This window comes from Hippoglossus stenolepis, chromosome 1 (assembly GCF_022539355.2).
Source record: "Hippoglossus stenolepis isolate QCI-W04-F060 chromosome 1, HSTE1.2, whole genome shotgun sequence".
NCBI classification, from domain to species: Eukaryota; Metazoa; Chordata; class Actinopteri; order Pleuronectiformes; family Pleuronectidae; genus Hippoglossus; species Hippoglossus stenolepis.
The window spans coordinates 13,701,178-13,726,367 of NC_061483.1; the positions used below are offsets into that span (position 1 = coordinate 13,701,178).

Below are 25,190 nucleotides of genomic sequence, written 5' to 3' on the forward strand. Positions count from 1 at the left end.
AGAATGCATTGTTTATTTGTTGTTGTGACCTAACTTTATGATAACATGATTTTCATTCAACAAAAGAAAAATTATGTTTGAATTGATTTGAGTGGAGAACTATGCTGTGGTTGTAAATACATGGCACACAATTATTAGCTGAAAGTTGTTTTTCTGCCGACAAATTGTATTTGATGTTGTATAAAAATGTATTTGAAAACATATGTATTGTATTAGCACTAGAAAAAAAATCTAATGTAGTTCAGTATTTACCCAGTGGATCATGGGGGATTCCTTTGAAAATGATGCGATATGTTGTGAGAAAGAGAGCTCCCTCTGCTGGCAGAATGTGTGGGCCCCCCAGGAGGCCCCCAGTCGCCTCCTCCCTGCCGTCAGGGTCCAGAAGCACCCGCAACCCCTCCAGCACCATCTCCTCCCCAGGGAACAGAGCTGGACGTAGAATCTTAGGCTGATGGAATAAGAAAGAACATTATGTCCATGATACAAACCTGCACAGGAACACGTCTGAGCTTAAATAAGTCATTTGTTGTTGACAGTTAGCTTCTCAAAATGAAGGACACAGCAAGAACATTTGCGTCAGAATAGATTTTTTTTTTTTTTTAAGGCCAGGAAATCAATTTATCATCATAATGTCAAATCACAACACCACATTCACGCTGGACAAATATAAGCTTTGCATGCACATCATGATGAAAAACACAAATTGCAAGCAAACTGAGGATTTAATAGCATTAAAAAAAACTCAAATGAATGAATTCTCTGTGTAGAGACCAGTTTAGCATTTTTAACCCTAAAAAAAACGCATGATCTGTTTGTAAAAGAAAAGCGGTTCTGTTTGAGCTGTCGAATGGAATCATCATTAGTTTTCACTTTGTGTTTGTCAAGTTTGAACATACGGACCCTGACTGACAGGATATAATGGACCGATTGAGCACAGTTATTTTCCACTGGGACAGAAACGAACGTGCGAAAGAAACAACAACTAAACAATGGAAGAAAACTAAAACACTTTAAAGGTTAAACTCAAAACGGCACTTACTCACTACTTTTAGTCTACTCACGCAGTTGAACGAGTTTAGAAAGAGTGTGTCAATAAAGTCAGTATAATAAGTGTAACCTTTTATTATTTTTTCTTTAAAAAAGTGATATTAACTGCATCTGAAAAACAAACATTATCTGACAAACCTACTCTACTGTATAAACTGTCCAGTCTGCACCGTGTTGCTTCAGCTGCTTCTGGCCTCCGCAGCCACAGAGAAACACTCAGTTGTTCCGCTGTCACAAACAAGGACGGACATTAGATCATTCACAGCATTTCCCCATTAAGGCCACAGCCAACGTGGAGGAGTTAAGGTCCGAGGAGAATAAGAGCTTGATGAATCCGTCCTTGAATGGACACCGAGTCCCTCTGCACCTCATTGTTTCGGATGCTTTCGTCAGGACTGCACCTTAACTGCATCCCCGGTTTTTCCATTTCATGTCACTGGTGCTGTTACCACTACTGCTATACTGGCCAGTCATGGCTCCACAGTCAGTGTTGTTTTTTAGTATGTATTTGGCATGCAGCTCAAAGCTCGCAGCCCACGATGGAAGCTTTGTCCAACACGTGAACCGTGTAAGACGTTAGCCACAAAGTGCAGCAGACGGACTGCTCACCGTGGACTCCAGGTTGCTCCCCAGGCAGTACAGGCATGATGTTTGTCTGTGTGTGTAAGGGTGTGCAAGAGAAATTACTGGGAGCTGGCAGACACGTAGCACAGCAGGGTCCAAAAACACCAACTGGTAAAATATAAAAGTGCGATGATGACTGGAAAACACGGGATGAGATTTTGCAGTCGGAGAACGGGCAGCAAACCAGACACTGAGCGTGTGGACATAACTAAGAGTTTGGATATGAGGAGAATCAAAACAGTGCAGTTGGATGTACAGTTTAAAATGAGTCTAAATTCACTGTTAAATACAAATGTATGTATTTTATCCAGCACCTGCTATCAGAGTTTAAACCTCTCATGAAAGTTATCAAGGTTTTTAGTGACAATTGTTGCCATAAAAAAGCCTACACCTCCTGTTAAAGTTTTGTTTTTAAATATTACAGGATATGTAATCATAATAACTTATTACTTCTTCAATGTTTCAACAAGTTCAATTTAATACTTTTTAAGACCATAATAAATAAAATGTAAGACCCATGTCAGGTAGCACAGATATGAGGGGAAATATTTACTAACATTTACCCCTAATTGAAGATGAGGTGAAGTAGACTTATAGAGAAAAACCCATGAAATACTATGTTATTTCACAAACTGCAGGAAGAGACAGTGGGCGTCCTCCTAGTAGGTAGGTCGGTGTAATGTAGGTATCATGTTATTTTGTGTTTGTAGATCAGTTATTAGTTTTACTTTGGCCTTTTTTGTAGTTTCCACGATATCAACCAACGCTGTCTTGTGATAGAAATTCTTCTCTTTTGAAACACAACTCAGATATTGTGCTTTCAATTTGTCTCTCTCTAAATTTTAGTCTTCACATTTCTAATATTTCAGTTTCAAGTTTAGGATTAAAATACGTGAACTCCTGCTATATGGTTCTTTTTAATAAATAGTGTATGAATAGCTGAAGTCCCAGCAGCTCACCTTCTGAATGGGAGGTAACCTCCTGCTCTCCCTGTGAACTGCCTCTAGAGCCTCCATCTGCATAGCTACAATACCTGTGGGTCAGAAGTTGAAGTCAGTGAACATACGCGCGCACACACACACAAGTGCACACACTGGTGTTGTAACAGAGGAGCACGTGGACATTCACATCTTCTTACAACCACCATGTGTATTTAGAGATGTTAAGGCCATTTAACATGTCAGGAGTTAATCAGCTCAGAGGCCTGTGCTGCTGTTAGCCTGAGCTGAGAATACTCTCATCCCAGGGTTACTGTGTGTAGTGCTGGGGGGATTAGGACATCGACAGAGTGTGAATGAACACTGTGGGTGCTGTACCTGGTATCATGCTGTGCAGGCTCTTGATATGCTCCTGGGTAACTCCGCTCTCGGTGCACACCTTGTCGATGAAGCGTGCGATGAACCTGACAACAGAGTTGGCCACGTCGCTGCTCTCCGAGTCCTCGAACCCACTCTCGGTGTCGAAGCTCTCTGCCACGCTGCCAGCGATGCTGTAAAACGTACATGACAACACGGTGAAAATGAGACATTGATGGGTGCAGATTTGAGATCTCACACTTGTGTGCTCACAGAAATGGTATGAAGATGCACTGTGATTAAAAAAACAGTAAAAACAAGAGCAATTTAAAGCCTGGCGTGAGATGCTTTGATCTGGCCCGTGAGGCAACTCATAAGAATGTCATGTCAGCAATTCATTTTATCTGTGATGAAATAAAATAACAGCAGAACAAGTTAGTAAACTGACATGTCCTTCAGAGTGGTCCCTTCTGGCTGGATGCCTGTCAGGCTCATGGTCAGAGTAAAGGAAACATGCACTTTGCTGTTATATTTCTGACAAGCATCATGGTGAGAGGTAGATGCAGAGGGTTGATGTTTAGGACGACACAGTGAGCCTAGTTTTCAGGGACGTGCTCGCCGTGATGACAAGGCCCATCTCAAGCATCAAGCTGGAAACTTGCAGCTGCTGCAACAACAAGTTGGATGAAGTTCACTCTCTTCAGCAGAGTTTGGGTGCATAATAAGCAGCTTCCACAAGACCACATTCTGACAGTGATGATGTTGCACAGGCAGGTTTTGTGGTGAGCAGCTAAGAAGGAGAATTTGTGAAGGAACCTCATTGCTGCTGCAGAGTTAAACCGTCAGTTTATCTCAAAGAACCATCACAGAACAGGTTACATAAGACAACACTGAGGGAAACCAAAAGAACTTTCCAGTTTTCCTCTGTGGCCTGCAATGAAACAACAGATATAACAAATACAGACCAACTCGCCATTTTCCTGTGTGGGATTACTGCCGAGTTTGAGCAACTTGGTTTGGCTAAGAGTCAAATCATCATCATCAATACCATCTGACATCAGATGCCTCGGAGAAAAGAAGACGTTCCAGCCCACACATTAGAGGTTATGTTTTTTTACCTGTGTCTGTTTGATGGTTATTTTGTTGGTTTAGTTGTTAGCGGGATTACACAAAAACTACTGAATCGATTTCTACCAAACTTGGTGGAGAGATGAGGCCGGAGTAGAATACATCAAATTTGGGTGCAGATGCAGCCCAAGGATCAGAACCAGGATTCTTTTCACTTTCTTTCCAATATAGAGCGTTTTTCAAGATCTTTGTTGATTTTTCAGGGACTAATGTGGAGATCTTGATTTTCCAATATTTCGAACTATATTTTATGACAAATACATTGTTTCATTTATTAGAACACTTCCATTTTTTTCCATTTACCACCAGACAATCTAGAACTTAAACAAGAACTAACAATCACGTGTAGGAATGTTTGGCCTTGGCGGACGTATGCACTCGACTGTGTGCCATTCTGGTTTAATTATTAATAATTTATTATGGCCTTGGACAATGTTATGGAAATTGAAATGGCCCTTGATAGAAAAAAGGTTCCCCACCCCCCTGGGTTTAGTGTTAATGATAATCAATCGCTTGGATTCTATTAGCCAAGAGGAATGTTTCACATGAGGTGATGCAACCTTCCCTGTGGATGAACAAACACAAGTAAGTGATGAAATCCAAATGTCTTCTGGAAGAAACAAACAAGTCTGGGGCAAAACTGAAAGAAAACGAAAGGAAATTTCCACACAAACAAATTCTTGGCCACAGTGTTTCTGACATTTCATTAGAAAGAGAAAAACAAGAATAGAATAGTATCACGGTGTTCTTGAGGCTATTTGGGAATATTCGAGAGATAAAGAACGGAATGTTGACAAGGCATGTACTGTACATGATAAAAAAAAAGTAATAGGATCACTGGATTCTTCTGGCTAATTTGAACAAAGATCTTTTCGTGCCTTTAAAATCTAATATTGTGGGGGATAATCCCAGATTCATTTAATGCTACAGTTACTAAAGAGCACAGGAAATCACTTTTACTGCTATGTTGTTTAGCTTGGGTAAGTACAGTGTTGGTCCTCTTAAAGACGCCCTGAGGGGTTTGAACCTCCCAACAGAAGTACATGAGCCTCACTCTGTTTTGCGCAGTAGCGATGGCAGCCCACAGGATGGACGTGGGCCGGAAACGTTCCATTTGGCTAAATTAGAAGGTATCATGTAGACTGTGAGCTATGCCACATCCACCCACGGACCTATCATCACCTTATTAAGTGAGGAACACATGCTCCCAGGTCATGAAACCTTACCTCGAGGTTTCCTCCATGTAAGACTGATTGTTCTACCTTACAACCCTGAATACGCCAGGAATAAGTTCTGATACAGTCCATGTTTTGATGTTAGTGCACGGTCAGAACATGTGAAAGATGTTTAACAACAGTAAATCCTAGGCACATGCTCCCTCTGCTGTCGCTCCCCGTACCTGTTTGTGACGATGCTGTTGCTGCCGCTCTCCCAGTCGGCGGCGGGGGGGTTGCGCAGCAGCTTGATCTTGCTGGTGTCCAGAGGCACCAGCAGGTAAACCATGAGGCTGGCGTAGTGGATGGCCTGGCTGAACACGGTGCTCTCCTCGTTCTTCACCAGCTCCTGCTGCCTCTCCTTGCTCAAGCTGGGCCACGAACGCAGCTGCTCTGCCGCCAGGTCCATGGCTGTCTGCTCGTCATCTCTGCCGACTGCCGGCACAGCGGTCGCATCCTGGAGAGGTCGTGGAGTTTGAAAGAATTGTTTTTTTGGTGCTAGCCACTAGAGCGGTGACTTACATGGTGACAAACAATTTGATAATTATTCTAAATAAATAAATCTGAAATTGTGTTCCATAAATTATGTTGTGGCCACAGCAAAAATTATCTCAAGAGCCACTGCAAGATCCCAGTCCCCAGACTGAAAACCACAGCACATCATGAAAACTGTTGTGCGTGTCAGAAAATAAAAAAAAAATGTTAAAAATGGGTAACACAATTTGCTTTAGGCAGAAGGACACATATTTATGTTTAGTTTTGTCGAAAACAAAAATACATTCAGTTTAATATTATAAAATAGAAAGAATGGCAGCAGATAAAATGCTAAAATTTGATTATAGTATTTACTATATTATTATAATATTTAAATCATTATTTAAAGAAGGGTTAACCAGACTTCGCATGAATTCTCACACTACATTAAAACATTTGAATACAGTATTACCTTTAGCCTGGCAGTGATGCCACCTTTTTCCTCTGCCATGCTCAGATAAAGGGCTCGTATCTGGCTCTGGACCTCACTGTAGAAAGTGGCTTCCCAGAACTGCTGGTTGGTCCAGATGGGATGGTCCTGGATGCAGGTGTAAGCAAACTGGTTTATACCAGCAGCCAATTTCTGGAAGAAAAAACCCAGTGGACACAGTCAGCACTACGCAAAAATCAAACAACATTAAACAGATAAAGAACATCCTCCACTCTGCCTTTTAGTAGAGGTTTGAGTTGGGCTGGGTTTCTTTTTCAATTTTACAGATTATCCAAAAGCTTGTTTATTAGTGCAAATCATCTCCTGCTCACATTCATTACATGTGTGTTTATAAATCTAAAGATAATCACTTGAAAAACCCAGATTTAGAGATTGTGAACCGATGATTAACCTTAATAAGCGCCTGCAAAAGTAAAGTAAAATGTGTTAAAGAACAAGTGGGGAAAAACCCAGGGTCATTTACGTGTGAGTTTCTCTGATATTTATGTTTACGTTGTCTCCCATCGGAACAGATTCGTTCCAGATGTTGAATCTTTAAGGGTCAGAAAGTCAGTAATGGTGTTACTGATACAGTTTCTGATGTTAAAATCTAAATTGTACACTGACTAAACAATAAAAAAAAACATACACACACACACACACATTACCTCGTCAACCCCAGTAAGTACAAACAAATATTTTACTGTGTAAACATCAGAGGTTAAAACGGTTAAAACGTCAATACCTCTAACATTGCAACTGTAATAGGAGTCTCTCTTTTATTGAAATACTTTATTTCTTCCTGTGATGATGACAACTGCTCCTGATCAGAGTTAAAATATTTGTGCTTGGGTCTGTATTGCACACTGGATCCTCATAAAATTGTCACAGTCGTAAGTATATTTCTTACTGGGAATGTGCGTCAGTAAAGGGTCTGAGCTGAAGAGTCACTGTCAACTTCTTGAGAGACGCAGAAAACCACGCCAGCCTCAGTATTTAAAGTGAAATCAATCATGCTCCTTGGGTCGTAACTTTCTAACAGATAACAACCCCCTAGTGGAGCGACAGACCACTCCTGCTGCCCACTCTGTTTGGAAACTGTTGTTTTTCATTAGCGTGGACCAAGAGTGAAGCAAGGTTTCATAGCACAAATAACATGGTCGGAACCAGGAGCGCAAAGTGCCAATAAATGACCACCATTCATCATCCACGTCCCTGCAGAGGCTGATGGCCAGGTGCACGGTTCAAGCCTCTTTATTAGATTAGCTTCTGATTTCTTGAGTTTTTCTTTGCAAGGAGCGCAATCATAACAGCTCTATTCCCATTGTTGGTGATTCTGAAATATTTTGTTTGTGGTCCAGTCCTATAAATACGATTGTTGCTGAATGACTGAGTGATGAAGTTACACCATCTGATGAAATTTGACCTGATGCCATTCTAGTTGTTTTAAAATTATGACAAGACTACAAAAGTCCATGTTAGACTATGCTTGGTCATGGTTACTCTGTGAGCTAAAAATTTGAAAAACACAATATTGTAGTTTCCAATATAATCATACTGTTAGTATATATTACACACACCCTCCTCACTATAAATCCACCTCCTCCTACCATCTTAATTTGTCTCACTTAGCACAGATTTCATCTGAAATGTACAAGAGGTCTGTTGGAGTATGAGGCAATATGAGGATGACATTGAGTTTGGTTAGATTAACGGTTTTCTCCATAGAAACAGAAAGGATTACATTAACTATGCTATGTTTAGAGCAAACAAAAATACCCTCTTCATTGAGTATGGGAATTAGGCCAGAAAAACGCAGGATGCAATGACAAGGACAAATCTGCTGAGGCAAGAAATGCTTTGAAGAGAGATTACAATGCTCTGATAGCTGCCCCTCCTTAAGCTATCAGAGAGCAGACTGTGGGATACATGGTCTCTGGACTGGGAGGTCAAACTTAAAGGGGTATTATGGTATTTTTCAAACTGGGACCTATGTTTAAAAATGTGTGTGTGTAATGAATGATACTGTATCAATCGGTCCAGCAAATCGCCTCCACGGTCAGCCACGACACGGTGGCAGTGGCTACAATGAAATCTTATGGGGCAACTGCGTCAGTCCCTGATATGTCCACTAAAAGTTCTTGTTTCCTTGGCAAAGACCCAGAATAACAATTTGAGCCCATTATTGGCGGAAAAGAGAACTTTTAGTGGGCATGTCGCAGTTGCCTCATAAGATTATACCTGGACACTTCTGGCGCGTCATGGCTGCCGGCGGAGACAATTTACTAGAACGAATCCAAAAGTTTTTGTAACTACCTTTCATTTAACACCCACATTTAGAAGGCCCATGTTGAAAAATACCAGCATTTCCCTTTAAAGGATGGACCGAATGAAACTTGGTCAGGGGTGAGAGGGTTCAGAACTGTGATACTATTCTGTCATTTTTCTGAATTTGTTTGTTTTCGTGTCTTACAACAGATGTTGTGTGGGTGTGCGTATACAGTTATGTGGGGGGGTCTACGTGTCTGATTTGTCTATGTTGTCTTTACACAGCCTGGCCGTACTTTTCTGACCTGTCAGATATGTGCAGGTCATTTTGACCGCGGTCATCGCTTCCTAATATGATACTACATGGGAGCTTACAGAGACATGCACAAGACAGATGGTCGCAGAGGAGGACAGGGAAGGAGAAAAGAAAGCAGAGGAAAGGGAGGAGGAAGGGGGAAGTAGCAAGTGCCGATGGAGGCAAAGGAGGGAGTATAGAACCGTCAGGGCCGTCTGAACATGTGACTAGAGAAGAGGAGGACTGCACGGGTGAAAAACAAGCAGAGAAAAAAAAGAGGAGACAATGTTGTGAACAGGTCAGAGGAATGAGGTAATCAGGATTTGGGCTGTTGTTCTGAACTTTGGGACATGATCCTAAAGTTCAGAGTATGATAGACTGTGGCCTCCAGACATCAGCCAGAGACCCATCCAGCATCACACATGTCAAGTGTGTCTCGCAGGGAATGAGAGATGGCGCGTGCTCTCACTGAGCGACGTGTAAACTTGCGTGTGGACTCCGAGGGAAGATATTCTGTATGTGCTATGTCACCAGCCTTTAGGCAGCAACATTTTTTGACAAGTGCCCTGGGAGAATTCATAGAATCTCTAAATTGCAAAAGCAGTCATAATTTGTGGACATGTGCCTTGTGGGAATGCATGTCTGAACTGTGCACAATCCATCTCCGTGTTTTTCGCAGTTCTACGTGAGTCAGTGCATCGTGGAGGAAAACTACATGAATCCTGAAACCACGAGAAAACCTGCTTTCAAACAAATTGTATTTACACTATTCGGTCACGTAAAACAAACACAGAACATCACGTTGAAAGTCAGACTAATAAACAAACACATCATGGTATCCATAGGCCATGACTGTGTAAAAAACATGTGCGTGGGTAACATAAATGTTCCAAAGCAAAGTAAACATGGATACGGTAAGTCAAGAGCGGGACATTTCTGAGATATACAGGGTTCACCCAGTACGTAATTTTCCTCACGAGGACCTGATGCAGAGCAGTTTGACAGAGCGAGCTGCCAAATCCCCCCCGTGCATAAACTATGGCTGTAAGAATGCTAACATCCAAGTGTTCTCGTTGTGCAAGTCATCCAGATTTGTATTTCTGTTTTTCACTTGCTGCTGTATCCAATCTGTGTTTCCCCGTCCCCCCCTCGCCAGACAAACCCATTCACTCAGGTGACACATTCAAATGTCAGAAGAAATATCATGCAGGTTTCAGAGAGCACGATAACAACAGTTCCACATGTCAGTGACACCTGCTCATCTCCTGATAAACCCACTCCTCGCTAGATAATAAATGCCAGAGCAACAACATGTAAAACCTCACCTCTGACAAAGGGCCAGTGTGCAAAGGTTGTGCCATGTTTAAAAAGGCCAAATGACTCCATCCGTGCACAATCGCGGCACGAAGATATTTTGCAAATCCGCTCCAATTTCCTTCTGTCTGAGATGTTAACAAATATCTATCAAATACTGTTCCATAAACACCTTTGTCCGAGGGAAACATCCACAAGGGGTCGAGTTGGGGGGAAACCAAAGAAATGGCAAAGCAAGACATCTGAACATATAATGTGGGTCAACTGCAAAACCTCCTCAGTGTCAACATATGGCTACCAACTAAACACAGTCTGTCTCTATCCAGCACAATCTGGGAGCAGATGGTTGCAGATCAACGGAACTTCCCACATTCCCCGACCCGCAAGAATTATGGGTCATGGGGACAGCGACACTGTACACATGGACCCAGCCAAAGTCTGGCCACTGATACCCAACAGGGACTTGAACAGCGTCACTAGCAGTCTTAAATGTGCAGTGGCTAAAAATGTTTGGTAGGCAACAGCAGTCAAAAACAAAAACAGATATTTAGATGAATGAGAAAAGATTGAAAATGTGCAGTAAATCAAACAGGGCCACTGCCTCTTCTCATCCTGCTTATGGGACTGGTTTGTGATTAATGTCAACATGCAGTTACTCTAAGTGGGTCAGTGTAAAACATACACTTTTGAGCAGGTCGATGATTTGTTTCACTGCACAAACAACCTGCTCACTTTCCTAAAGATATTTACAGAGCCTTCCTTACACAATGACGCAACAGCACTGCACCATCATACTTAACACCATCAAGCCACTTGCACAGTAGGGCTGTAATGCACAGTGAGGAGTTTATGTGAATGTAAGTCGAATGAAATATGTCCTACACCAGGTCTGCTATGTGAGTTTAGGGTTAATTACAGATATAATAAAATTCTTCATTAAAACGTCAAAAAACGACAATGTTCAAACCCAGTTAAATCCCCAATATAAGTCAAGGTAAGGGAACATTTCCTTTTAACTGCTTCATATCCGCTTTACCCGTCTATGCTATAACTTCCCAGGCAAACGGCATCCGAGGACAGAAAGTTAGCCAGTTGCAAGTTGGCTGTTCTTTACTTCAGCTGCAGCTTCACGATGTCATCAAACTAGATCGTTATTGGTTTGATGGAGAGACCCCTTACGGGCAAAGTTACATATTGGACGTTTAAGGCTCCGTCATCTGGAGCGTGTTCTTTCATTGAGATTACTGACAGCACACTCAACACTGTCCTACTTTACTCTGGAATTAAGAAAAATCAACATGGTACTTTTAACTGAATTACTCTCACATTATATTCAGTCTATTCAGTCTTTTCTGCTCAGACTCAAACACTGGTTGATCCTTAATGAAGTATTAACAGATATAGATATATTACAGCTACTGTAATCTGAGTACAAGCTACTTTTTCTTTACAGTTCTTTACAAAAGTTTCATTTTAAATAAAACAGGCTGAGGACGGAGGGAGAATGATGAGATGGTATATTTTAAATACTTAAAATGACTGTAAAAGCAACTGCCTGCTATCTAAATGCATCTTGTTGTGTAAGCTGCAGTGTTGCTCTTTAAAAATCAAGGCCATCATGTTACCAAACTGCTGAGGCTAATTTTCATATTACTCAAATCTGCACATTAAAGAGAAGGTTGTTAAACACGTCCAGAAACATGTGATGGATCAGTTGTGAGCTGTCAGGATCATGCACGCCTCTCAATCTAATCCCATGAAGACAGACGGCTGCATGTTTTTCTCACACTTCTACTACATGATCTTTGCACCACTAAACTCAAGATTACAAATCATTTCAGCAGGCTCCCTCCTGACCCGTCTTTACTTGTCATCGTTGAGCGAGGCAGAGCTCAAGCTCGAGACCAGTTCCAAGTTCCAAGTCTGTTGCATTCTCAAAATATTCTTTCTTCTGAGCAGCTGCCAGCGCCACACAAGAAAATCATTTATAATGTTCAGACTGAGAAAAGCAGGAAATCACACCATTGTGTAATAATAACTATGACTTATATACTGGTACTTGTAACACGGTAAAAGAAGTAAGTGATTCAGTTTCAGTGCTGGTGGCCAACACATACAGTTTATCTAAGAGGGCTGCATCACTCTGGGGCATGTGAAGTGGATGACTCATGTGGTTTTGGAGATCGGGCCAGGTCCCAGTCCTGCCCATCCGGTCATGGCACCGGTACCCAACAAAAAGCCAACGGGGACAGTTGTGTCTGTCGCCATGGCAATGAGCAAGCTGTGGGGACACAGTGGCGGCAAACACGGCAGCTACCCTGTGTTGATAATGTGGTTTGGAAGCAGAGTGCCATGGCTGGACTTCCACATTTAAATGCTTTGGGATCAGCAAAGGTCAAAGGGTGGGGAGAATTGTCCTCCCTCTCACTGTTCACTGCCAACAGGCTTCTGATAACTGAGGCCCCACCACCTGTTACTAAAATATCAAAACAATACATTGGCTCATGTTCCTTTTCGACACAACAGCAGCACTAACAGGGTTTATAAGTATCCCTTTCATTAGTTTTTGAAAGACTGGGGATCATGATAAGTAATGAGCAGGACATTGTATGGTCAAAATGGTGTAGTCCATACACATACACACACAAATACACACATATATAGGCCCTGTTCAGACCTGGTATTAACATGTGTCCTGAATGTTTCTCCAATTGTGACCAATCGTGATCAGCTCTCACTATCACGCTCCACGCCTGTCACGTTCGTGCAGGCTGAATACTGTTGTTTTCACCAAGTCTGAGGTTACAGATGTGTCCAATGTCAGTGTGTTTGTGTGTGTGTGTGTGAGTCATTGTGTGTCGGCGTCAGCAAGAGAGAGACAGAGCAGAATCAGGAGGGTCTGAATGAAGGAATGATAATTTTAGCCAATTAAAGAACCATTATGTGGAGATCAGTGTTGATATTGTTGCGGTGGCCACAAACAAATGTGTATGTAAAGACACTGTGACGTTTCATTGTGAAACTTGAGTGGGTCAGAGAATGTCAGCTGAGTAGGTGGTCCTTCATATGTGGCCTAGGACACATTTGCGTTCACACACTAAAATAATGTGGCTACATTCGTACAGTGATCAGTGAGTGATCAGATCTCAGGACACATACGAAGCTCTGACCACTTGCGATTGGATCCCTCAGGACAGATGTTAAGACTGAGTGTGAATGGGGTCCTACACACACACACACACATGCATATATTCAGTTTCCTTACCCTGTAAAAGGCTGTTGACAGGGGCAGCAGGGCAGCGGCCATTGTGAACTCCTCTGAGCTGGAGCAGTCCTGTGGGCCGAACACAGAGAAGAGTGAGCAGGGCAGAACACAGCAGGAGACATGTTACACAGCTCTGTGAACACCTTTTACATGGAGCCACGCTGGTGTCCAACAGAGAGGTCACACACACACACACACACACACACACACACACACACACACACACACACACACACACACACACACACACACACACGGGACGACATTTCTGTCAGATTTGGTAACTTAAAAGGAAAATCATCACTCTCATTATACTGAAATAATGAATGCATGTATTCTGAAATGTGAAATTCTAAGAAGAAACTACATGACTGACGAGCTGCTGGAGATGGTCAGTGCAGAGATGTGATCTGGGTGGAACAATGGGGGGGGGGGTGAAGGATCTTTAGCAAACATCACTTCCTGTTATATAAAGACACTCTTGTTAAATGTCTTGTTAAACAACCATATCTGCAGAATCCACTCACTCTGCTCAACTATGGGGACTTATGCTTTCAATAGCCTTATACAATCCCTGCCCTGACACACTTGTCAGAGCATTCCAGTCTTTTTTTTTATTGGTCATTTCTATGTTTTGAATTTCTCGTTCCATCATACGACGTTGCATAAAATTCTCTGGCCACAGAATGCTGCGTTATCAAACAACCTGAAAATAATAATTTTTTCCAAAATTTAAATCAGGAAATAGCCGAGAATGTTCCCTCTCTGGCGGCCACGCACCACGCCAACCTGTCTTTGGAAATGTTTCAGGTCGAAGAGGCGGAGCTTGATGCTGCTCTCAAGAGAATTGTATTAAGATGAATGGTACATTAAGAGGCTTAGAGCCGGCCGGGGGACTTAGGGGCCCAAACAAAATTTTCCCTTAGAGATCACAGAGAATAAGAGGAAGGGACGCGAGCTGGACTTAAAAGTACTTCATTCGCAGGAAATTGGTACTTAACTCTGGTGAGCTTTTCAGGGATTTATTTTTTGAACCCCGTAAATGAGAATGGCCAGAGGTAACTTGATTTAAGACTGTACCAACAACAGCACTGATTCTGACATGGTGCCGCACCTCAGAACCCTCAGTGGAAACTCATGGACAGAAAATGTGTCTTTTCCTTTCTTCCTCTTCTTTTTTTTTTTTACAATAAACTTTCTCTTTTAATGTTGCATCACAATGAAAAAGGAAAATCTTGACTTATGGCTGAGTTTTTCTCCACACTATCAGTGTTTAATTTTGGTAGGAGAGATAGGGAGAGGAATGCAGCACTTTCTGATAGCGGTCTGCACTGCTGGGGGGGCCTCTATTATCGCCATTCCTCTGAAAAAAAAAAAAGAAAAAAAAGAGGAGGGAGAAAATGCAAAACACAAGTTCCACATGAAAGCCTGGCCCCCCCGTCGACCAGGCAACATAGTTTCTGTTTTATTTTCCTTGTCGCTTGTGTTTTTCTTTGCAGTTATTTGGGCTGCGGTGAAATGTTCCAGCCTGGAGCGGCACCAACGCATTGTTTACCAGCCGGACCTAACAATGCAGCAGGTCGCAGGAGTTCACGCACCGCAGACAAAATAGAACAACAAGTGGAAATTTGCACATGCAAGTAGTATCTAACAATCCAACAACACACAGTACAGTAATGCATGTAGGAGGGTTTATGGACCAGCAACGTATGACTCAGACGTTTTCTGCTCTGAAAAGAAAGGTGTGCTTCAGATTACGAACACGTCGAGTGCTTGTTTCAACACGTCGTGTCTCAGGTAAAGTGACATGATCAGGTTTACTTAAACCCCACTTATTATCACCTGCAAACCTCCACCTTAATCTCCTGTAAGCAGACAGAGAGGGTAAGTGACAGCTCAAAAGCTTTGGAGGTCAACTAACAAAGAAGAACGGATAAGAAATGAAATCTGGAGCAGTTCTGGAATTAGACTGAATGAAAAGTGAAAGTAGAGCAGAGCGATCTGTAGTGCTTTAGGACTCGATCATTGGGATTGAGCAGAAACGGATCCACATGGTGCAGGGTGGAAATTTATGTTCTCTTATTCAGGATTTCTAGAATGGAGGGATGGTAGGTTGTTGCAAACCCCCGTGTTTGTTTGCACGGACACCCTGCCGTCTTCCTTTCCTCCCATTATGTACGTCCCACCATTTCTTTCCCTTATTCTTGAGGCGGCAGGAGCTGCGAAGGTCTATGATGACTAACACAGCCGCTCTGTGTCAGACACGTATGCAGCGAGCAAAAACAAGAAGCTCGAACATGTGACACACAAACGCTGGAGGATGTGAACAAACAAGAGCTTCCTGTGTGTTTCAGGGACATTATCGCTTTCCAGGAAAACTGAGCAAAGAGCTGACACGGACGAGTGCTTATGGACATAGAAAAACAAAAGCGTTACAGTTGATTGCGGCTATAGAAAGAGGAATAAGCCATATATTTAACCTCTGGGATGTCAAGATGAGCAACAAACCGATTTTCCACAGTGAAAGCATGAAATCCGATTAACGCAGATGTTTACCTGGACATACTGATGCACGTACATCTTAGGGAACGTTATCTGACCATGGGAATGATACTGAGTGCAGATTCCCAGTGACCATATTACGTAAAAAAAAAACAATCCATCAGGAAGATCAAGGCAGACAGGGGCCATGTTCTCACAGCAAGAAACTAATTTATGATCTAAATAAAAATGTAACGAAGTCACGTATTCACTATTAAAGGAGATGTGCACAGTGACTGAACTCCAGCAGGCAGCCCCCAGGCTCCAGCGGGGACATGGGCTCAAGTTGGTAGGGGCTCTCGTCCATCAGCTCAGACAGGACAGTCACATTAAGTGCCTTCTACTTTTCCAGCGTTTCCGTATCCTGCAGCCGCTGCACATTACTGTTCCGCATCAAGCTCCGGGATCGTGCAGAACGCATTGACTCCATGCGGTTGCGGCCACTTCCCATGGACCTCCCGCCCTGTTCCCCCTCTCCTCGCAGTGAACTGCCATTCAGTGTGTTTTTGAGCACCATCATGAGGCCCTCGGCCCTGAGAGCAGAGCACAGAGGGCTCATAATCCTATCTGACAGGAAATGGTTGGGATGCCAGGATACATCCACAGCAGGGCTCGTTCCCCCACATGGCTTGCGCAACGTTTACTTCTAAAATCGGGAGCACCCCACACACACAAACACACAGGCACACACACACACATACACAGGCCCACAGGCACACAGGCACACACGCACGCACGTGTAAACGTGCAATTAACTCAAATGCCTTAATGATTGCTGTTACTGTGCGTGGCAGAGAAACAGATAAGGATTACAACAGATGTTTAAACAGGAAAAAATGCGTCAGTGTAAACTTTTGGTCCATGTTAACTCATTCCAGAGAGTGTCTCGACATTGTTTTGCGAATCATAAAAAATTTGAAGAATGAAAAACAAATTAACAATTACTGACACGGCACAGTACCATCTGACTCAAATGTCCTAACCTTTGACCTCTTGCACAGTTTTCGTATCACGGTTCGCCTGCAAAACCTTTTTTGGACTGAAAACCCTGATTGCAACCAGACAACAGAAATGTCATTCAGCCTGATGTTTGACATTCAACAAACAATGAATGTTGCAACTGGCCTCTTATTGATGATGTCATTGCGAATTACTGTGTCACATCAACACGTATTCCAGAAATCCAAATGAGGTATCATGCTGTCATTGTACAAAGAGCAAGCAACATTTTTGAAAGAATAGGTCACTTTGGCTTGTTAGGCACTCAAGGGTCTCTAACACGCACACACACCCACACACACACATGCACAACTTCTTCACTCCCTGTGTTAATATCGTGTCGGGTCTCTTATGTGGCCGGGCGTAGAGAGAAAGGGCAGAGTGCAGAGTATGAAAGTAATTACTGGTCATGCAATTTACTATTTATATTCCTTTCACAGCTTGTCGGAGACAAATCCCTCACAAGTCAACTGAGACTAAGAAATGAAAGCCAGGAACAACTGGTCGCCTTTCATGTTTAAGCAAGAGAAAAAGAAAGAGAAACAATACACAATAAAATCTAAAAAAAATAAAGACAAATGAGAGAAAGGCTGACTATATCGTACCCATGCTGCAGTTAACTAAAGTGCACTCCACATCAAGTCTCTTCTCCATCTGTGAAATTACTGCTTCTCTCCCCATGTGTGGCTGATTGGTTTTTCAGCAGCGGGCCAGAGGACACAAGTTAGTCTTTAAAACTACATCAATATGGTAATAACATATATAGATTTTAGTCTATGTTAAAAGTGAGGCAGACCTCTGTCGCCTTCTCTTATTATGAACGGATCAAATCAAAAGTGTGGTTTTAAAAGCTTGTGTTGAAAACAGTAGATAAAGTACAGACTACATCTGTATTTCCAGATGTGCGAGACAATTATCTGTTTTTTCTCCGAATCTGTCCTCGACAAAAGAAGAGCTGTATCACTCCAACTAGACTCATGCATTCCATATTAATCTCCTCAGTGCATTCTGCAGGGGTTCACTCTACTGATCATCATTTTGTTAACAATCATCTCATGTCCTGCTTTGAAACAACTGGGGAAAAAAAACACCCTAATCACGCATTGGTTCCAACAAAATCTAACACATCAGGATCTCATTTCAGTGCAAAAAAGACGGCCTGGCTATCAGATAGCCCCACAACAATTGTACATCAAAACAACACGCAGCTTCACGTCAATTCAGACTGGAATATAACTCAAGTCCTGACTCAAGAGGTCGTCATGCAGAAGAGAGATTGGTGGCTTTTTGGCTTTTTGCACATCACTGACAAACTACTGCCATTGTTCATCTCTGCTCCTGGAAATGAAGACTGTGCAGCATTTGAGGGATGACTCAACAAGCTGTCTATTTCACGTCACCCTGCTTACGTAGTGAGGCATAAATTACTTTGATTAATCTGCGTAGTAAACCAAAAGGTAGACATTATATTGGCCAAAGTCATGAAAGCTGCACTTAAGTTCATTTTTAACTGTTGTGTAATTGTGGACACGTCAAATATCACGTCAGACGACCTTGCATGTCCCTGGCCCGGGGAGACTGTGGGATTAATTGCTTCTTTTTTTTTTCATTAAGGGGAAAAATAAAAAGAATGACTGGAATGCGAAGTCGCTCCATAAAAGTTGCACTCTGTGAGGACTCCTTAAAATATTTTAAATCCATGGAAGGGGGCTGATTCAAGGCAGTAAAACCTGAGGAACTACCAATAAAGATCTGGCTGCTCGGGCTGAGTGAAGCCTCACTGACTCTTTATGAGCTGCGCAAAAACACATTACTTACTCACTATGACAAGTAGCCGAGGCATGAGGACCAGGAAGAGACAAACACACTATCTGATGAACAATGAGCAACATTGTCGAGACGCGCCGACACGCTGCCAGGTTGATGTAAACAAAGACAAACTTGAGAATAAAGATGTAAAAAATGTGGACGAGAAAGGGTTCGGCTTGTGCTTCTTAGGTTATGTGCACTACTGCCCCACTTAAACATCGCTATTTGCTCTATTAGAACCAGATACGGCTCATAAAAAATGGCATCTGCTGAGAATTTGGGGTAGAGCGCTAAACCATTTGCATATTAATCTAGACACGTACTACTGTACAGTGAACTTTGTCATTAGATATTTTTGGGGTGAAATTAAATAAAAAGGGCGAAATGTTATAAGTCAATTCCTATGATCAGTTTTGGTCACGTGTGTCGATGAAGCCTAAAAGAAAAACATCTGCAGACATTAACTATGGACTATATATATATATAATTTTGACAACATGCACAGTTTCTGATGTGTGGTGCAATTTCAATGAATGTTGCTTTTGTCGGAGGCTAGAAACTGATTCTAGTGATGATGTAGTTTTCTCCCTAACATTTTCTTTGAAAGTAGTTTTTGATGAAGAGTCTTAAAATGAATCGGTGTGATGTAATTCCCTCAGTGTTTAATGTATTACTATTTATTATTTAATTATAATTATTATTAAAGAAATATGAAACAATTTGATTATTCAGGCGACAATTTTCTTGAGCCCAAGATTATGTCATATGTCATATTATGTCACATAATGAAGCAGAGGAGACAAAAACCGAAATGACACAACTAATCTAAAGTTAATGTTCAGTAAGTTAAGATTATTTGACTGATTCTACATCAATATCTTGAAAATAGAAGAACAAAAAAGTCATTTAGAAAATGACATTTTTGTTGCTTCCATAGCTGCATGGACTCTCTTCAATATGGATGCAAGAGGTGTGTCTGTGACTTGTGTTCTGTCTGTTCCTCACCTGGAGGGCGCAGTTAATCATACGAATGATGTAGTCAAACTGTTGGTGGTCCAGTATGGCGCGGTTCTGCTGCACATGAAGACTCAGTTCTTCAGTCAGACACTGGCGAGCTGCTTTGCCTTTCAGTGCGCGCAGTGCAGCCGGCAGCGTCTGTTGAGAAAAACGCAGACACGGAGGGTTTTCATGAGAGAAGAAGATACTTTTAAATAAAAATGAATGAGGCAAGCAACAATTTGTGATTGATCAAAAAATAGAAAACACATTGAGACCCTGTACACACATAGATTCTTTATATTGTCATAATACCATTTCATAATGATGTCATCATGATGATGCAAAGGTCAGTGCATTACACTATGGGACATCATTTTCTGACTTCACAGTGATTAGAATATGATCAAAACATTTTTTCAATCTTTATAAGCTTTAGCTCGAGTCTATAGTTGATGCAGAGATACCTGGGAAATGCATGCCATGAAAATGTATGATTGATTTTTGTGACTTCTTCATGGCATCACTTACAATAAAAAACAAGAATCATTTTAAGCTTTAGATTGTCTCTCCCTTATTGGCTGAGATATGCACTTGGTAAATGTGTTTTTTGGATCATGTTTTTGCTATGGATTCTTACATTTGGACACAACGGATTATATATCTCCTATACGAAGCCAAGGGGATACTTAAGCAACTGGCAACCATCCCACTTTAAACATACTGGATGCATATTGGGTAGAGTGTTCACCTATGACTTTACATACGTGGGGCCACAATAAAGGAAAAACTTGAACAGACGTTTTTGTGTAAGACATATGCTTCTAGAGGAAAAACCCATGTGACAGGAGTTATTGCTCAGCAAAGTTAGCAATATACCGACATGGATTCAGAGAGTGTTTTGGCATCGGCTCTAACCATCTCTGTATGTGAGTGCTTATGTGTCAGCTGGGAGATATTAGGATGATGGAGGTGAGGAGAGAGCGGCTCTCTGCAGCTCCAAAGCTGCCTGCTGGAGTGGTGCAACACACAGAGCAGATGCCTGCAGTGCTTGAGCTTGTTTAGAGGTTGATTAGCCCCACTGATGAAAGACATTGGGTATTACCTGTTCAGTCTCCAGGGTCTTGTTGTCAAAGATGAAGGAGATGCAGCTCCGCACCACCTCCAGCCTGCGTGCGCTGTTAAACACGGAACCACTCTTACCCATAATAGACACTGGAACACAGAAAGCACAGGACAGGAGGGGAATCACTGCAGGGTGCGAATAACAGAGTAAAAGGCACAGTTTGTACCCAAACAGAACACCACAGCTATGTTATAACTTAGGTAATATTCATAATGTTGCAGACACAGAGGGGCTGTTATGTTTTGTCACATGCCAGCAGTTTAAAAGTTGGCCCTACCGACGCCAGGCCCCGCAGGAACAACGCACTTCCTCTCAAGCCGTACAGAAGCTGGTAAGCTGCTGTGTTTAGCCACACCCTCCTGCAGCATCTTCTCCACCTTTTCGTCAGCCAGCGGGGGGAAGGGTACCTGGTGCACGCGTAGGTGGGATCCCTCTGACGGCCGAGGCACTTTCTGGAATGCCATGTGGGGGTTCGGGTTCTCCTACAGTGTATCGACCGGGGGCAAACATGCATTAATAGGACACACGGCTGTAAATATAGTGGCTATAAAGCAAAACACGTGTAGAGCGTGCTAAAACGAGGACATCTGCCCTGTCCAGGAAAAACAAAAAAAGAGGAGTTGCAGTTCTGTGCATGAAGACTTACGTTTCTGTACAGCTGCTCCGACAGTTCTCTGATGTGCTTCTGCATCTTGTTAGGGCCGACCTCTTCTTCCTTAAAGCTCTCAGTGTCTAAGGCCACCAGCTAGAAAACATACAACCAATAAAGAAAACATCAAAACAGTAATATGTGCTGTTACATGGGTGCATCATCATCATCATCGTCATCATCATCATCATCATCATCATCATCATCTAGTAGAACACCCTTCCCAAGGTTTTACTGATGAACAGTGTTCTTGCAGGGCAACCCAGAGGTGTAACGACTTGAGTCAGAAACTTTTGTTTATTTGTTAGTAAGCAGCATTACCCAAAAACCACTAAATGGATTTCTCCGAAACTTAATGGAAGGATGTGAAAATGAACAGGAAAGAAACAATAACATTTTAGTGCAGATCCGGATTAGGGGACAAATCCAGGATTTCTTTTTCACTTTCTTTCACATTGCAAGATAGTTTTATGCAATTTCGGGCAGATCCAAATAAAAATCTGGATCTATTGGATTTAAATGTGATTTCAAAGGGGTGTAGGATTTTTTCAGCCACTGTATGGTGACAAATAAGGTGAGAAACCTGTAACCATCACCAACGTGGAGCTCTGAAACCTAATGTGGCCCTAGCTATAAGGCTGGTTCTAATTTAAGGGGACTGGTGGTGAAGGTATTCTACTTCTGTTTAAAGTTAGGATAAGCTGTGTATTTGGAAGCATTGCACATTTCATCTACTTTATTGTTTTTAAACTACGCGACTATTGTGGTCCCACCGCGATCGCACCATCATGATATCGCCTTCGATTAAACAATTTTTTTATTCGCTCATAATGGGTGAACTGAACTGTGGCTTGGAGAATCATTACACCTCTGATTATAACCAACACTGACCTTATTGATTAGTTGATAACCAGGTCACTGGATGAGCATGAACAGATTGACTGCATGTGACTAGACTTCAATAAAAATAGTTTCTTATCCACGTAGGAGTAGGACAGCGTCTGTGTATGAAGTCCCCGACTTCAAGAGTGAAGGCTAATGCCGCTCGGCTGTAAGCGGAGCGTCGTGGTACCGTACCTCATCAAAGAGATCACAGGCTCTGTAAGGGGGACCTCTCTCCGAGACGAAGCCAGCGAAGGCCATGCCATCCAAAACCTTGGTCAGGAAATCGTTCTCAATGAGGCCTCGCTGGCCCAGGAAGGCAGTCTGGATAATGTCAGAATTAGAGCAGTTACAATCGCAGACAGGTGGAAGCAATGTCATCCTGTTTATATGGGTAAACTGTAGACTGAAAAACAAGCACAGTGATTACAGAATACGATTACAAAACTTTCCCCGCGGTGGGGACTGACACTGGCAGCTCCGCCTTCTGAAATCACTGATTCTACAGCGTATTGAAAAAGGGCAATAAATCTTATTCTGACCATGTGCGAATTCATTTACTTTACGCGTAATTATTTGTGCTTGTGGGGAGAGAAGATAAAGCACAGTTCACTCAAGCTGCCTCCAGTCAGCAATTCCAGGCGACTAAGCTGAGCATTTGTTTATAATGCGATCCATGTGGGGTACTTTGAGGATGATGTGCTGTGGAGTTACCACGGAGACACGAACAGACACGAACAAACAAAATCCCCGGCACAAAACAAAAATGTAAACCTAATGTGTTTCATATGGCTCATCGCCGGGCCATGCTCAAGGTTACAGGACTGTGTCCCAAGCTCGCATAAACAAAGGCAGAGCCTCACTGAGGAGTCACGGCGCCTCTACAACGCGTGTAAAACAACATGCGCACTCACACATGCATGCACACAAACACACTCTCTATACATCCCTGACAGGTTTATCTGTTTGGTATTTACAGAACAACGTGTTTGCTGAGGAGGGTTTAATCTGAGGTCACACGCTGGAAAATGAGGTTTCTGTGCAAAATCTGACTTTCAACAGTGGGAATTGTGTTAGGTCGTTATCTTACCTTGTGAAAATGAATAACAGGCTCAGAGTGGATGCGGATGAGCTGCAGGCAAGACCTGTAGCCCTGGAAGAGTTGTGCAAACAGCCTGAGAAACACGGCCCTCACCTCCTTATCCTGGAACACACACATGCACATACACATGTACACAGACATGAGTCATCAACCAGCTATGCAGTCTAGTGAGTAAATTATGCAACATACATGTTGTTTGTCTTGGGGGTAATGGGTTACAATCAGTCAGTGACTGTAACCTCGTAGCAATAAGATATTTAGTTTGATGATGGTTAAGATGTCCTCCTCATGTGTGAGAGGAGGAGGAGGAGGAGGAGGAGGAGGAGGAAGAGGGCATGTTAAAGCCATGACGACTTACCAACAACTTGAGGTTTGAGGGTGCAGTGCGAGGGGGAGGGAACGCATTGTCAGCTATCTCCAGATCAGGATGCAAAACCTGAGAAAATACATTTATTTCACAGTAATTTATTTATTTCCACATCACATAACTGCCACGGCAACATTAGTCAACGCTCCTTGGAAAATGTATCACATGATTCAGATGTGGCTGAACAAGGAGGTACTTTTTAAAGTTGCTCACTTCTAAAGCAGTCATATTAATGTGTGTGTTAGTACGTGTGGGCCATGTATGAGTGCGTGTTTGTGTTTACCAGGGAAAGGGAAGTTTGTGTTTGGTGCAGCAGAGGTTCAGGGAGCAGGGACAAGTGGATGCACTCAGGAATCTTTATTGTTCCTCCATCCAGGTCAGCAATAATAACATCCAACTGGTGAAAGGACACAGAACAACGACGGGTCAGGTGGTTTGATTGCAGATGGAGGTTGTACAGTGTGGTGCAACATATTTTCCAAAACCAACTAAATAAACATCCTGATTATTCACATCCTCATGTGTAAAAACGTCAACTTCTTTTCTCCTCGTCAGTAGGAAAAACAAAATCCTAATATGCCACGATGCGTCATTATCATTTCTATCAAAATAGACTCTAAATAACAAAATTATTTCTTAATGATTTGCATGTGTTTGGAAGCACAATTTATGATCTACGAGTTCTGCACGCAACATAGAGAGATTGCTGGATGCATGCGACGCGTTCCAACTCACCAGATCTTGGATTTCAGTCTGAAACATGGAGTGCACGCCGATGATGAAGGGAGTGGGTGAACTCAGGACCTCCAGCAGCCGCGATGGTAGAATAGGGATGTACGGGTAACTGAACACATGAGGACACAATGATGAATACACAGAATACTTTCAAGTATGTTAGGAAGAGAGAGAGAGAGGTGAGAATTCAAGGATGCCTGAGCAACTGAGAGCCTAGAGTGTACAAGGGAAGTGCTTGACTGTTCTTTATTATAACATTGAAATGAATAAAATCACATTAAGACAGAAGAAAAGTTAGTAACTGTGTCTCAGATGATATTCTTACATTTTGCAATGTTATCTTTTACAAGCTTAAGTCTATCTAATAATTCCAGAAATCATTGTGTGTCTCTCATATCTTGAGAACCGTCTTTTTGCCTTCACACTTGGCAAGTGCATTGTTAAGGGCCCAAGGAGGTGCAGTGTCGAAATTGGTGGAACTCATCAATGAAAGTGACAAGCGGTTCTCCAGGTCAGGGCTCTGTGAACTGAGTCGAGCTTCACTAAACTTTGGATAAACAGGCCAACGGC

The 25,190-nt window shown here is 42.4% G+C and overlaps 1 protein-coding gene across 2 annotated transcripts in view; it reads right to left on the reverse strand.

Moving 5' to 3' along the window:
* Positions 1-25,190, reverse strand: part of sbf2 (SET binding factor 2) — a 91,658-nt gene that overhangs the window by 22,786 nt on the left and 43,682 nt on the right. For both annotated transcript variants that reach the window (XM_035159235.2, XM_035159150.2), the window contains exons 8-22: positions 24,621-24,729; positions 24,169-24,282; positions 23,877-23,954; positions 23,507-23,620; positions 22,612-22,740; positions 21,532-21,630; positions 21,163-21,367; positions 20,865-20,974; positions 19,769-19,918; positions 13,415-13,483; positions 6,255-6,425; positions 5,494-5,765; positions 2,988-3,160; positions 2,631-2,704; positions 253-448 (exon numbers count right to left, since the gene is read on the reverse strand). In XM_035159235.2, the coding sequence (XP_035015126.1) occupies positions 253-448; positions 2,631-2,704; positions 2,988-3,160; positions 5,494-5,765; positions 6,255-6,425; positions 13,415-13,483; positions 19,769-19,918; positions 20,865-20,974; positions 21,163-21,367; positions 21,532-21,630; positions 22,612-22,740; positions 23,507-23,620; positions 23,877-23,954; positions 24,169-24,282; positions 24,621-24,729 (2,063 nt within the window). The remainder of the gene's footprint in view (positions 1-252; positions 449-2,630; positions 2,705-2,987; positions 3,161-5,493; positions 5,766-6,254; positions 6,426-13,414; positions 13,484-19,768; positions 19,919-20,864; positions 20,975-21,162; positions 21,368-21,531; positions 21,631-22,611; positions 22,741-23,506; positions 23,621-23,876; positions 23,955-24,168; positions 24,283-24,620; positions 24,730-25,190) is intronic.